Here is a 13,410-nt window from a genome sequence, read left to right as displayed (position 1 = left end):
ATCACCTGTTTTGCTGACCGCTAGAAAAAGGAAAAGCCGAGTAGATTTTTTTTGTCTTTGCAATCAGCTTTTGTTTTTGTTACGCTTTTATTTGTGCAATTCAGTTACTTTTTCCTCTTTCTTTTTTTTTTTTTTGGTTCTTTGTTTGTTTTTCTTATTTCTCATCATCACTTCATATGGGCAGTGAAAATTCAGAGGAGCGACAGGCAACTTTCCTGGGATTCCTGGGCCAGCAACCACTGCAGCCTTCATACCAACCACCACTGTAGCACGCACCACCCTGATCATTGCAGACCATCAGCCCTGACATTCCCGAAAGCGCCTCCTCCAAACAGCCCTCGTAATGTTCCAGGCTTTCTTTCTACCCTTTCATTTAAATTTGAGTCTTTTCACTCCATCCTTTTCATTACATCTTTGGCTTCACGGATGTTCTGTGCTTTTTGGGTAGTAGCAATGTATCATTTTCAACATCTCCTAACTCTTTTCTTTTCATCGGAAAACATTTATCATTAGTAAAAGTTGTAAATGTTCTTAATGACTTAGATGTTCAGAAAATAACAATTCAGATTGTTATATAGAGTGCAATGTTCTCAGATCCTCTGTGTCTGTGGAATCACTTAATGAAGTTCATGTCATGAAATAGCTATGAAAATGAGATGATGTGTATCTGATGCATTGAATTTTTGTTTATGGAGAAACTTGTATTAATGTTGTTTGTTTTTGTCTAAAGCAAAATTTACAGTCTCTCTGTGTTCCTAAGTGCTTCCGAGGATCCTGCTGCTCCTAGCATTTGTGAGATCCTGTATTGCTGCGATGCTAAAGCTCTGGCTCAGGGCCTCCAGGCTTCTCTCTGTCTGGCGGGGTGCCCACAAGCCACTGCTAGCACCATGTGGTCTTTCTGAATTGTTACTGGTTGACGAGTGTGGCAAGCTCACACCCCACCTAGGAATGCTCTGTGCCAAGTCTTTGCTCTCTTACAGCAGCTTTGGTGTCTTCATCCTTCTCTCCTACCTCCATGAGTGCGTACAGCCTGAGTTCCCTGAACATGGGAACTTTACCTCGAAGCCTCTACTCTACCAGCCCACGTGGAACCATGATGAGGAGGAGACTCAAAAAGAAAGACTTCAAAAGCTCATGTAAGTGGAATGTTAGTCAGTGTCGTTTGGCCTGGAGAAAACATGTGGGTGTCTAAAATCTTTAAAACCTATAGTTGTCTTTTTTTTTTTTTTTTTTTTTTTTTTGACAGGCAGAGTTAGTGAGAGAGAGAGACAGAGAGAAAGGTCTTCCTTTTTCTGTTGGTTCACCCTCCAAGTGGCCACCACGGCTGGCGCGTTGCGGCCAGCATGCTGCGCCGATCCGAAGCCAGGGGCCAGGTGCTTCCTCCTGGTCTCCCATGCAGGTGCAGGGCCCAAGGACCTAGACCATCCTCCACTGCACTCCCGGGCCACAGCAGAGAGCTGGACTGGAAGAGGAGCAACCGGGACAGAATCTGACGCCCCAACCGGGACTAGAACCCGGGGTGCCGGTGCCATAAGCGAAGGATTAGCCTAGTGAGCTGCAGCACTGGCCAAAAACCTATAGTCTTTGAAACCTATAGGAAGAGTGTTTGTTGGTGCCTGATTGGTCAGGAGATGCCAAGTGCTTGACAGCTCCATGCCAAAGACCATTGATATGATAGCCCTTATGTATAGCATATTGATTACATTGAATATAGCTTCATACTGAATTTGTTCATACCCATTTAAGAATTTTTTCTAGCTCTTTTTTAAAAATAATTTCTTAAGAGAGAGAGAGAGCTCCCATTCACTGGTTCACTCCCCAGATGCCCTCAATGGCAGGAGCTGAGAACTCAATCTAAGTTTTTCCACATGGTTGGCGGGAACCCATTACTTGAACCATCACCACTGCATGGAACCATTAAACCCAGGAGCTCCAATATAGGATGCAGGCATCTTAACCTGCTCCTCTTGTTCTATTGATGTCAAAAAAAAACTGAAGATGTGATTTTTTTTCCCTTTAAGACTCTGTTATACTCAGGGTAGCTTTAGACATGAGACCTTGGTTCTTAGTTTCCTGTTCACTCTAAATCAATTTTGTAGAAATGATGCCATCCATTTGATAGAGGTAAGAATTCATGCATTTGTTTAATGTTTTTGTAAGTTTTATACTATATTATATTTCATGCTCCTTCCCTTAAAAGGCAGTGGGTTTGAACATTCTTTTTCAAAGTATATTGTGTTCCCCATGCTTCTGAAACTTTCCCCCATAACCCTACCAATTGAGAATCACTGCTCTTAGATATATTTATGTTACCCACTGCAGCCTTAGGAAGATTAGAATGTTTGTCTTCACAGCATATATCCTAAAGCCTAAGAATTTCAACCATGAGTCTTGTAAATAGGATCTTCTGAGGGAGCCAAGCGCAACACAATCCAGGCAAGGGTGGGATTATATAGTTGGCTACTTGCTTTGGGATAGTCAGTTGTATGTATAAAGATTAAAAATGGTGATTGAGTGTTTCAACAAATAGGAAACAGAAATCACTTCCCTCCCCCAAATTTTCCTTTTATGCTAAAGAGGGGACCATAATGATCAGAATCTCTTATTATCCTTACATAATTTTTTGGGGAAAGGCACCATTTCTACCTTTCCACCTGTATTCCTTCTGATAGCCATGATTATGATTCCTGGCAAGAAAAAGATGAGATCTCTTCTTGTGCTTACCGTGGGAATAAATATAAGGAACACTCTTAGATTACTGAAATACAACCAAGCCCATATACTTCCAAGGCTGCTATTGATGAGAGAATGCTCTTGAGAGAAGGAGCAGTTGGACTTGTTTACTCTACAGCTTGGTTGCCAGAGATTCATCTTTTTGAAGGATAGCTCATAAAACCCCAGTGCCAGTGTCACCTTTGAACACTAGCCATCACCCACCTGAGAAGAGGCATCTTCAAGTGACAGGAACCTGAAAGCTCCCTTTTAAAGAAAGGATAAGGCCTCCAGTGTGGACTTGCCTATCCTTTCAAACATACAGAGATTTTTTTTTTACCCTTAGTAGTATATGATGTGATAGTATATTTGAAATTAGGGAAATGAGAGATACAGTTTACTCAAAATGAGAACAAGTTGCTTCTAGAGTCCCATATATCTCTGAGCTAAACACTAGAGTGAACTCTTTACTCTTGGAAGAATTCTCTTGGAATAAACCATTTAAAGGCCACATAGTGATCTGGTTATGAGCCTAGACTCTGGAACCAGACTGCCTAAGTTCTCATCTCAGGTCATTATTTTCTACCTATGGGACCTTGAGCAAGTTTCTTAAGCTAAAAATAGGGATACTTATATACTTGAGTAGTTGTGAAAGTTCAGCTTGTGTGTGTATTTCAAAAGTTCATGGGATGAGCCGGCGCCGCGGCTCACTAGGCTAATCCTCCGCCTAGCGGCGCCGGCACACCGGGTTCTAGTCCCGGTCGGGGCTCCGGATTCTGTCCCGGTTGGGGCTCCGGATTCTGTCCCGGTTGCCCCTCTTCCAGGCCAGCCCTCTGCTGTGGCCAGGGAGTGCAGTGGAGGATGGCCCAGGTGCTTGGGCCCTGCACCCCATGGGAGACCAGGAAAAGCACCTGGCTCCTGGCTCCTGCCATCGGATCAGCGCGGTGCGCCAGCCGCAGCGTGCCGGCCGCGGCGGCCATTGGAGGGTGAACCAACGGCAAAAGGAAGACCTTTCTCTCTGTCTCTCTCTCTCTCACTGTCCACTCTGCCTGTCAAAAAATTAAAAAAAAAAAAGTTCATGGGATGAAAATGGAATTAAAAGATATGGTTATTATGGTACAAAAAATTTGAAATTTATGTATAGCTTTTTCATAATACATGTTTTCCATGAACTTTTTGAAGACATCTTATAATGCTAGAACACCACCACCTCGGTCTCCAGTGGACAGGGACCAAATCACTTGAGCCATTATCTGCTGCTCTCACAGGATGCATTAGCAGGAAACTTGATGAGAAAGAGCATGTGGAATGATCCAGCACTCTGATATGGAATGCAGGCATCCCAAGCAGAAGATTACCCATTGTGCCACAATGCCTGGTCTGTGTGTAGAATATTTTATATATAATGACTTGGTGTGTAGTGCTCCTCACTGACAGAAACAGGCTCACAGCCCTCAGCAGGGAAGAGCAATTAAAATTAACTCCTAATGTTTGTAGTTCTGCTTCCAAGGCTAACCATTTGTTTGTGTTAGGTAAGACTTGCTGTGTTGATTAAGGCCATTAGTGAATACAAATGAATGATAATATGTTTGGTCCTCTCAGGTTGATATATTTACACATCTTGAATTTTGTAGTAGGAAACAAAGCTGAAGCTACACTGTCATGGAAACCCATTACCAACTCATAAATAGTCTTGAATAAGCACATTATTCTCCCACATAGTAAGAGTATATACAGAAACCTGGTTTAAGAAATTTCTAGCTGTTCATATTTGCTGTGGACTCTAGCCACTAGAGCACCATTGACCATATGATAGCAGAATGTTTATAAGTGTCTAAAGGATCATATATTTTATATTTAATCAAACAATAAGTCCAAAATGCTATGAACTTTTGTTCTTAACTCATAGACACCTGAAAAAATAATGATAGTATTCCAAATTCAGAGGGGAAAATGTTGAGGTTTTCTTTTGTTTATTGCTTAAGATTGGTGCAGTTACATTAGATATAGAGGTCGTCCCAAATAACATAATAAAAGTATTATTGCCACTCTCAATATGCCATGGCTTATTTCCACCACTTTATTTATGTCTTTATTCTGTGCACCATTTGCTGCCTGCTTTCTGACGCTTAGGTTTCTATAGCAACCAAGCCATTTGTATGGATGGTGAATCATGGCAAAAGTCACAAACGTAATAAAAAATCTCTTTGTTGTATTGGTGATAAGTTGAGGCCAGAGCTTACAAAACAGAAAATAAACCACGTGTTTTCAGAACAAAGTAAAGACAAGGCCAGAAAAGAATGAAATCTTCTCACACAAATATTAAAAAATTCTGTATCATTGACCAAAAGGAAAAACTACAGAAAGTTTGTAAAAACATGTTGCAAGGATTAAAATAGGAAGGTACCATATTTGCCCCACAAAGAGAAGGAGGGGTATACCAAGCACTTGGCTTTGGGGAGCATCACAAAGCCTAGAGAGCGCTGCAGAGCCTTGTCATAGAGGGAACCCCTTCATCCCCGCTCCTGGAAACTTACTGGCCTTTCCCCCACTGCCTGGTGGCCCCTTTTTCTGACACAGAGGCCAAGCCTCCTTCCAGAACCCTGCCATCTGCCTGTCATGGCCGCATGGCTGAGCAGTGGATCTGGCTAATTCCCCTGTTTTCTGCTTCCTGCTGCTGTGCACACAGCTACCTCACCTGTTTCCAGTAACACTGAATTTCAGTAAAGAATAGACATTAGAACAAGTTTCCAAAAATGGTCTCTGCTTCTTTTGTCATCCTAACTTACTAATAGCAAGGGTGACATTGAAAAGAGCTAGAAGGAAGAAAATGAAAAACCATACAACTTTTACAGTCCCTTCCACAGACCCCTGGAAAAAGAATGAAGATACAGGCAGTTAATGGTAAGATTTTATAAGTGAGCAGGCAGAAAGATGTCAAAGGGGACAGCGCCTCATTTGGAGAAAGGAGCTGTTGGCCACTTCTACTGCCCCCCCCAAACTGTGTCACATGACACACAATGTGTTGAGTCCACACAGCAGGTCAACTCTGGTGTGAAGCGTGTTAGTGAGACAAGTCTCAAATTGCAAGATCAAATCATAAAAAGACTGTATTAATAAATCTTTGAGATCCTTTGTTCCTTATGCTTTTTAAATGCTTCTCACATCTGAGAATAAACCTGCCAGCCTTCTCAATTAAGTAAACATTTGGCAGACTTTTTAACTTTTAGAGCCAAATAGCTGTCTTTGCTCCCTCTTCCCTTCTTTACACTGGGAAAGACAAAAATGGACAAAAGTAGTCATTCACTGCAAACCTAAACAGCTGTGAGCAGAACCCTCCAAGCATGAACGTGAACAGGCAGAGCACATGCAAATCCCAAACACAACCTTGACAACACAGCTGTTAGCAAGATTCAAGCATAGATTGTCAGCAATGCAGTCACCGCAGACTTAACCTTGAGTAGAAGTTGTCACACCACAAGCCAGAGCCAACAGCATGCAGCCTGTTGTCACTTGACTGCCTTGCAGGAGTATCTGCTACTACAGAGAGAATTAGACATACGATTTTTAAATTACAGGTTATAATTAAAAAATCACCTTTATTTTCTGTTGCTGGTTGATAATAACAACAAAGCTGGGTAATCAAACTCATTACTTTGTTTTCTTTTTTTCTCTTCTTTAATTGTTCTGTTTTCTTTTTTCAAGCTCACCTTTTTTCACTTCAAGAAACGTCAGTTGGTTTCACTTTTAGCTCATTATCTTCAAATCTACGATTTATCTTTTTTACGTATGGTAATAGTTTTTAAGGCTTTAATGTAAGTAATCATTTCAGGTTCAAATGAAACATTACTGTTTCAAAGAACAGACTCCAATATGTCAGAGGACTTTCAGAGTTCATTGTAAAATCCTAGATTATTTAATATAATCCTGTATTTATGTTGTAACTGATAACTTTATATAATTAGAAATTCAATGTTTGCTACATAAATTTATTATAAATCCTAAATTAAGTTTCCTAATACTTTATATCACCTCAGCTTGCCTCCAGATGGAGCTTATAAGTTTGATAATAACCATGATGAATTAGCACTTCTTTTTTCAGAATCTTCTAGAAAATGAAATTCTTCAACTCTCTCTTCTGTTCCAAAAACTTTATGAAGTCTTTTGTGTAGGTTTTCGCTGTGTATAATCTAATTCCACCTGTTACTATCAAACTGACCTGGCTCTTCTTGGTTCTTTCTTAGCAGACATAGTAAACAGATGACTTAATGGTTCAAAAACAGTTTTTAACTCCAGTTAAGTAGTCCAGAAATCTACAGATATGACATCTCAAATGGGAAAAGTATTAAAGTGAACCTATTGAAAGATTCATGAAGGTGTAAAGTATTTCTGTGAAAATCCAAAAAGCTTTGCTCAGACAGTGAGTGGAAGTAACCTCCTGAAGAGATGAGGCACTGGCATACACTCGGGTCTGCTGGGAATAACAGCGGGGGAGGAATGCAACACTCCAGATCCTCCCTGATGGCAAGCAGCATCTTCTGGTGGTTTTCTGACACTGGTAGCCAAAAGTATGATATAAAAAGCAATCAAAGCGTACTCACCGTCAGCAAAACCACCCCTGAAAATGTTATCTGAATTAGTGGTGGTGGTCCATATGTGACACAGATCTTGCAATTGTAGGCTGCCACCTATGAAAAGCTTAGGACTAGAAGTTGCCTTCTTCCTAACCCCCTCTTCAGGCTACTCTAACTTTAATCCAGCTGAGACAGAAAGAAGATGCTTCTCAAGGAAAAGGGATTTTTTTTTTACTTATTCCTTCCACACTAATGATCTACCTTTCCTTCCCCTACCCCATCAGTTACAATGATCTACCATCTAGGAAAATGACTTCTAGTTCATTATGGTAGCTATGAGGTATCTACATGAAGTGTTGATTCCAAAAAGGAACATGTAGATGATATCTAAAGCTTAATTAATTCCTTATTTAATGCACATGTATTGAATGTGCCACACACTGGCATATCTGGTGTTAAAAGAGCTGGTCCTAGCTTATCAAGATATCAGTGTCAAGTAGAGAAGTAGTCATGTAAAAAAACAATAAATGCTAAAACAGGAATATGTGTTAGAAATGTGAAAAGGCTAGAAAATTGAGTATCTAATTTCACCCTAATGTTGTTAAGAGGACATCAAAGACTCAGGGCAAGGACTAAAGGGGCAGAGGGTTCAGTATGTACAAGACACCAAGTTATACAAACAGGACTGGGGGCATGGCTTAGAGGAACAAGAGACTGACTAGGCACAAGATGAACTCATTAAGGGCTTTTGTGTTCTGCTGGAATCAAAAAGTTTTTTCTATACAAATAGGAAGTCCCTGAAAAATTCTAAAGGGGGATGACCTTTGCATATTAGAAAGACCACTCTGGGTCAGCGCCGTGGCTCAATAGGCTAATCCTCCACCTAGTGGCGTCGGCACACTGGGTTCTAGTCCCGGTCGGGGCACCGGATTCTTTCCTGGTTGCCCTTCTTCCAGGCCAGCTCTCTGCTGTGGCCCGGGAGTGCAGTGGAGGATGGCCCAAATGCTTGGGCCCTGCACCCCATGGGAGACCAGGAGAAGCACCTGGCTCCTGCCTTCGGATCAGCGCGGTGCGCCGGCCACAGCGCACCAGCCGTGGCGGCCATTGGAGGGTGAACCAATGGCAAAAGGAAGGCCTTTCTGTCTCTCACTATCCACTCTGCCTGTCAAAAAAAAAAAAAAAAAAAAAAAAAAAAAAAAAAAACAAACAAACAAACAAACAAAAAAAACAAAAAACCACCACTCTGGCAGCAAGTTGGCTGTTGCATAAGACAAAATGCAGAAATACTGGTTAGAAGTCTATAAAGTAATCTCTATTAGCAATGATGACATTTCATTTTCTAGAAGATTCTGAAAAAAAATATATAATATAAAATCTGTAAGCATTCATCATGATAGGACTCAGAAATATTTTATGCTAGAATAATTGGGTAAAAAATAGTGGAAATATAATTAAGATACTGAAACCAAGAAGGGAAAAGAGAATATATACAAGGTGTGTCTCAGTGGTCATCCTTAAAAGCCTTAGCAACTGATTGAATGTGAAATCACGAGGAGTTGTAAGTCAGAGGCTACTTTGAGATTTCAAGCCTGGAGGACTTGTCACAAGATGGTTCCAAAATTCACAAATTTAGTAGAGGCAATGAGAAAGGGAAGATGATTAATTTCATTTGAAAATGCAGAGTTCAAGAAGTCAATCAAATGTGTTTGTGAGGAGCTAGAGAGAAACTAGAAAGATAGATTTGAAAAAATATGGGGGACAGAGGCTTCAAAAAGTTTGCAGAAGATGAAAAGAAGATAAGTTCATTTAAGACTTTTTGAAATCTGTGCATTCTTTTTTATTACACATCTTTCATGAACTTTCTGAACTTCCTGTCATTTGGTCAGAGGTCATATCATGGACGTTTTGGAAAAGGATTAGGGGAAGTGTGGAAGTAGAAAATGCTTGACAGGGTTGACTTTGTTTTGAATGCAGACGAAGGCAAAGGAACGGGAAGAAACTGAAAAACAAGAAGCTGGGGCAAAGCTTCATGGAAACCTGGAGAGCAGCTTCAGAAAGAAATGGGTGGTCCCAACGCCAGTTGCTGCAGGGAAGTTAGAGGGGATGGGGACATTGTAGCAATCTGTAGGTCATAGATGAAATGTTTCTGCAAGAGTAAAGGGAAGAGCCAAATTTCAGAACATTTAGTTATCCACACAACTCTGTAGACAGAGGTCAGAAAGCTAATGCAATGAATAGAAAAGTTTGAAACAGCAGCAAGAGAGTTTTTGGAGACACAAAAATCACTGAGGAGATGGAAAGGGATAGTATCAAAAACACTAAAAGGAGGAGTTAGTCTTGAAAAAGAAGAAAGCATACATTCTCCTGAAGTGGGTAAAAAGGAAAAGGAGTGAACAGGTGATGATGCAGAGTAACTGAAGTTGAGAATGATGTTTTTCAAAGAATGGTTATAAATCATTGGATCTTTACAATATTGAAGTAAAGTGTTAAAGTTTGACGGGTTGAAATTCTTGAGACAGATTCTGTAAGGAATCAAAGAAGATGCCAAAATATTATGCAATAAAGGATTCCAAGGCCCAATAGTAACTTTTTCCAGCACATTACCAAAGGGTGTCAAGTATTAGAGTCTTCCAAATCTCATGAGGTTTAAAAATATCTGATTACTAGCAGATGTATCATTGAAATACTAGGATTCCAGGTAGAGTGTACAGGGAAATGATGCCAGTAAAAGGCAGTGTAGTTCCCAGCTGCATCCCCAGGAATTCCATCTAAAGCCAGGAGAGGCCAGTGTAATGTCCCATTTCCACCTCAACTACGGTAGCTCTGTTTTTATTTGGACAACAAAGACATCCCTCAAATGCTTCTACTTGAAGGAAAAAAATCTGTTACTATTATTTGAAGGGCTGGTGTTGTGGCTTGATGATTTAAGCTGCTGCCTATGAAGCCAGCATCCCATAAGGGCGCTGATTCAAGTCCTGGCTACCCCACTTCTGATCCAGCTCCCTGCTAATGCACCTGGGAAAGCAGTGGAAGCTGGCTCAAGTCCTTGGGCCACTGCACCAACCTGGGAGACCCATTTGAAGCTCCTGGCTTCTGGCTTCAACCTGGCCCAGCCCTGGCCATTGAAGCCATTTGGAGAGAGAATCAATGGATGAAAGACTTCCTTCTCTCTGTAACACTGCCATTCACATAAATTATATATATATGTAAGTACATATATATAATATTGTTTGAAAACCACGAGAAGACAAGTTAGAGGAAATAAGACTGTCAATCATAAAGAGGAAGAAACTAGGTTGTAGGGACTGGGAAAGGTGGTTAAGAAGGGGTATGTGATGAAAAAAGTTGATTAAGAGATTGAAATCTTGGAGATCTTTCACATTTGAAGGAAGTTGTTGTCCAGCTTGGGGCTCTGCTGGCAGAGAGCTGGAACAGGGTAGAATTGTTATGATTGCCATTGAGATTCTAAGAGAACCAGAAAGCCAGCACATTAAAAGGTTGTTACCATGATGTGAGGGAAAGGAGATGCTACAGGTTAGCAGAGGTAACTAAGAGTCAAATCTTGAAATTATCAAGGAAATAGGAGGAATTCTTTAAGTACAAAATTAAGGATTTGAAGGTGATCCAAAGAAGAAATGAGTATAGAATATGGAATTTAAAATAGGTGCTGCTTGAGAGGACAGCACTACATGCAGGGAGCAATAATATGATAAACCTTTCTCTCTCCTTACCCCAAGTAGAGGGAATGAAAAAAAAATAGCTTTGAGGTATCTGATGTCATTAGGTTTCAGTTAAAGTAGAGAGGACAGAAGACACTTTTGGAAGCAAGTAACCTTATATGGAGGACCCTGCAGGCAGAGAGCTCATGTACAGAGAGCACAGACGACCAGGTCCAGTAGGCAGGGCTGAGAGAGAGAAATCCCACAGCCCAATCATAAAGGGATGGATATAAAACGTATTTCTGCCTAGAGGCTTACATAAGTTTCAGAGAAGAGAAATGAATGAATTAGGAGACCTAGTGGGAAAGCTCAAGAGCAGAAGAGAACAAATTTAGGGTAGAAGGAATGGGCAGAGGTTAGATGACTCTATCCTGCCAATGCAATGCTAGAGAATGGATGAGGATCAGCATAGCTGCACCACCCCCAGGCTAGATTTAGTAATTTCTTCAAAGCTGAAGTTCGGGTTGTTTGGAGAAAATCGATGGCGCTCAAGTGCAGATGGCTACATCACATAGCCCAACTGCCTTTTTTCTAGATAGGATTCAAACACACAAAGTGATGAAATGACTTATCTCAAGGCCTCCCAGCTGGTGCTTAGTGATAGAGCCATGGTTGGAACCCATGTAGCTTGACTCCAAGACCATTCTTTTCCTACATCCCCACAACAGTCCCTGGTTTGATGGATTAGGAGATGGAGGAGGCTGCATTGTTATTATGATTTAAGTGTGACAAATATTGGGAGATTCATATATTTTGTTGAGCTCAGGCTACACTTTTTGATAAAAAGCCAAAATTTAACCTCCTGCCATTGCCAGAGAGCTTTTGCTCAGAGATACAATCTGTTTTGGAAATGCTGGAGTTACTGGCGTTTGCTCTAAACTAATGTCATTCTTTTTCATGTTTGCTCCTCTAGTGTCTTTAGCCTCTAGCACAGTAGGACTGGCTGGGCAGGTTGTCCACACAGAAACCACAGAAGTTGTGCTGACAGCAGATCCTGTCACAGGATTTGGAATCCAACTGCAGGGCAGTGTGTTTGCCACAGAGACTCTCTCTTCTCCACCTCTGATTTCCTATATTGAAGCTGACAGCCCAGCAGAGAGGTGAGATACTTTCTTTCACAGTATTTTTTTTCTACTCTGCATTTATGATGCTGGCTATCTTTGAACGGCTAATAAATTATGGAGCAGTGCTCAATGCAGGAAATGCAATACATAATGAACTCTCTGCCCATTAAAACAGAATTTTATGTTTTTGATCGGGTTTAAGACAATAATAAGCATGGACACTTTTATCTAGAAGACTTTGTCCAACTGGGGACTAGAGGCTATATTAATTAAAAAGGAGAAAATCCATGAAAAAAATCTAAAGTTTAAACTTTAATCTCTTTGCCATATAGAAATGATTCATCATTACTATAAATTTTTTCAGATCATATTATAACAATACCATGGTTATGAATTATTAATTACCTCTCTGGGATAGTTTAAGATTCCCTTCTTCACAATTGTAACCACAATTGTAACCTGAAAATCAACAAGAGTGCAAGACCTTGACATTTACCTAGTTTGATGCCCACAATGTTGAATCAATAAAAACAAATGCTTATGCTATTTTTCAAGAATCAAACAAGATAGATTTGGAATGCTCAACTTGAAAATTATTTATTCTATCTACAACCTCTAACATGTGATTCTAAATTAGATGTGGGGTGCTACAGATTGGAGACAGAGTGATGGCCATTAATGGAATTCCAACTGAAGACAGCACCTTTGAGGAAGCCAATCAGCTCCTCCGAGACTCTTCAGTCACGAGCAAGGTCACTCTGGAAATTGAGTTTGATGTTGCAGGTATAACGATAATCTTAAGTCGGTGACAGAGTCAGGAGTGGGCTGCATGTGAATTACATTGGTTGTGTGGCAGAGGGGAAACTATTTTTTTATATACTGAACGTGTTTTTGTTTAAGAGGTTTGGATGTCATTTTGATTTGAGTGTTCATTAAAATGTTATTTTGTGTTATTCATTAAAATGTCACCACAAGAACAACTGAAAATAAATGTGACAAATTGAATAAGTAATAGCCACTGTAGAGGTGATTTTTTTTAAAAAAAATCACATAGCCTTTATTCTTTCTGACTTTCTTTTATATGCTAGAGAAACTATATTCTTCAGTCACAGAGATGGGAAAAGTCTCTCTGACACTTCTCATTGCAAAAAAAAAAAAAAAAAAATGAAAGTTCTGTAGGGAGCAATGAAAATTCATTAGGTGGATTTATACAATCCCAGTAGGTAAGTATTTGCCCTTTAATGTTCAAGAGAAATTGCACCAGACATTTGTTAAAAAAAAAAAAAAACAAGGAAGATGTTATTCAAGAATGTTGCAATAGGGGTCAAGACTATTACCTTA

General features: G+C 40.2%; 1 protein-coding gene across 13 annotated transcripts in view; it reads left to right on the top strand.

Moving 5' to 3' along the window:
• The window catches only part of GRIP1 (glutamate receptor interacting protein 1), a 739,429-nt gene that overhangs the window by 642,086 nt on the left and 83,933 nt on the right, over positions 1-13,410 (top strand). For 7 of the 13 annotated variants that reach the window (XM_051846415.2, XM_051846410.2, XM_051846412.2 and 4 more), the window contains 4 exons: positions 185-340; positions 981-1,136; positions 11,919-12,105; positions 12,707-12,852. In XM_051846415.2, the coding sequence (XP_051702375.2) occupies positions 185-340; positions 981-1,136; positions 11,919-12,105; positions 12,707-12,852 (645 nt within the window). The remainder of the gene's footprint in view (positions 1-184; positions 341-980; positions 1,137-11,918; positions 12,106-12,706; positions 12,853-13,410) is intronic. The other 6 variants (XM_051846416.2, XM_051846419.2, XM_051846413.2 and 3 more) reach the window with 2 other exon arrangements.

The sequence above is a fragment of the Oryctolagus cuniculus genome, chromosome 11 (assembly GCF_964237555.1).
Source record: "Oryctolagus cuniculus chromosome 11, mOryCun1.1, whole genome shotgun sequence".
In the NCBI taxonomy this organism is placed as follows: Eukaryota; Metazoa; Chordata; class Mammalia; order Lagomorpha; family Leporidae; genus Oryctolagus; species Oryctolagus cuniculus.
This window is presented reverse-complemented; position numbering and strand designations above follow the sequence as displayed.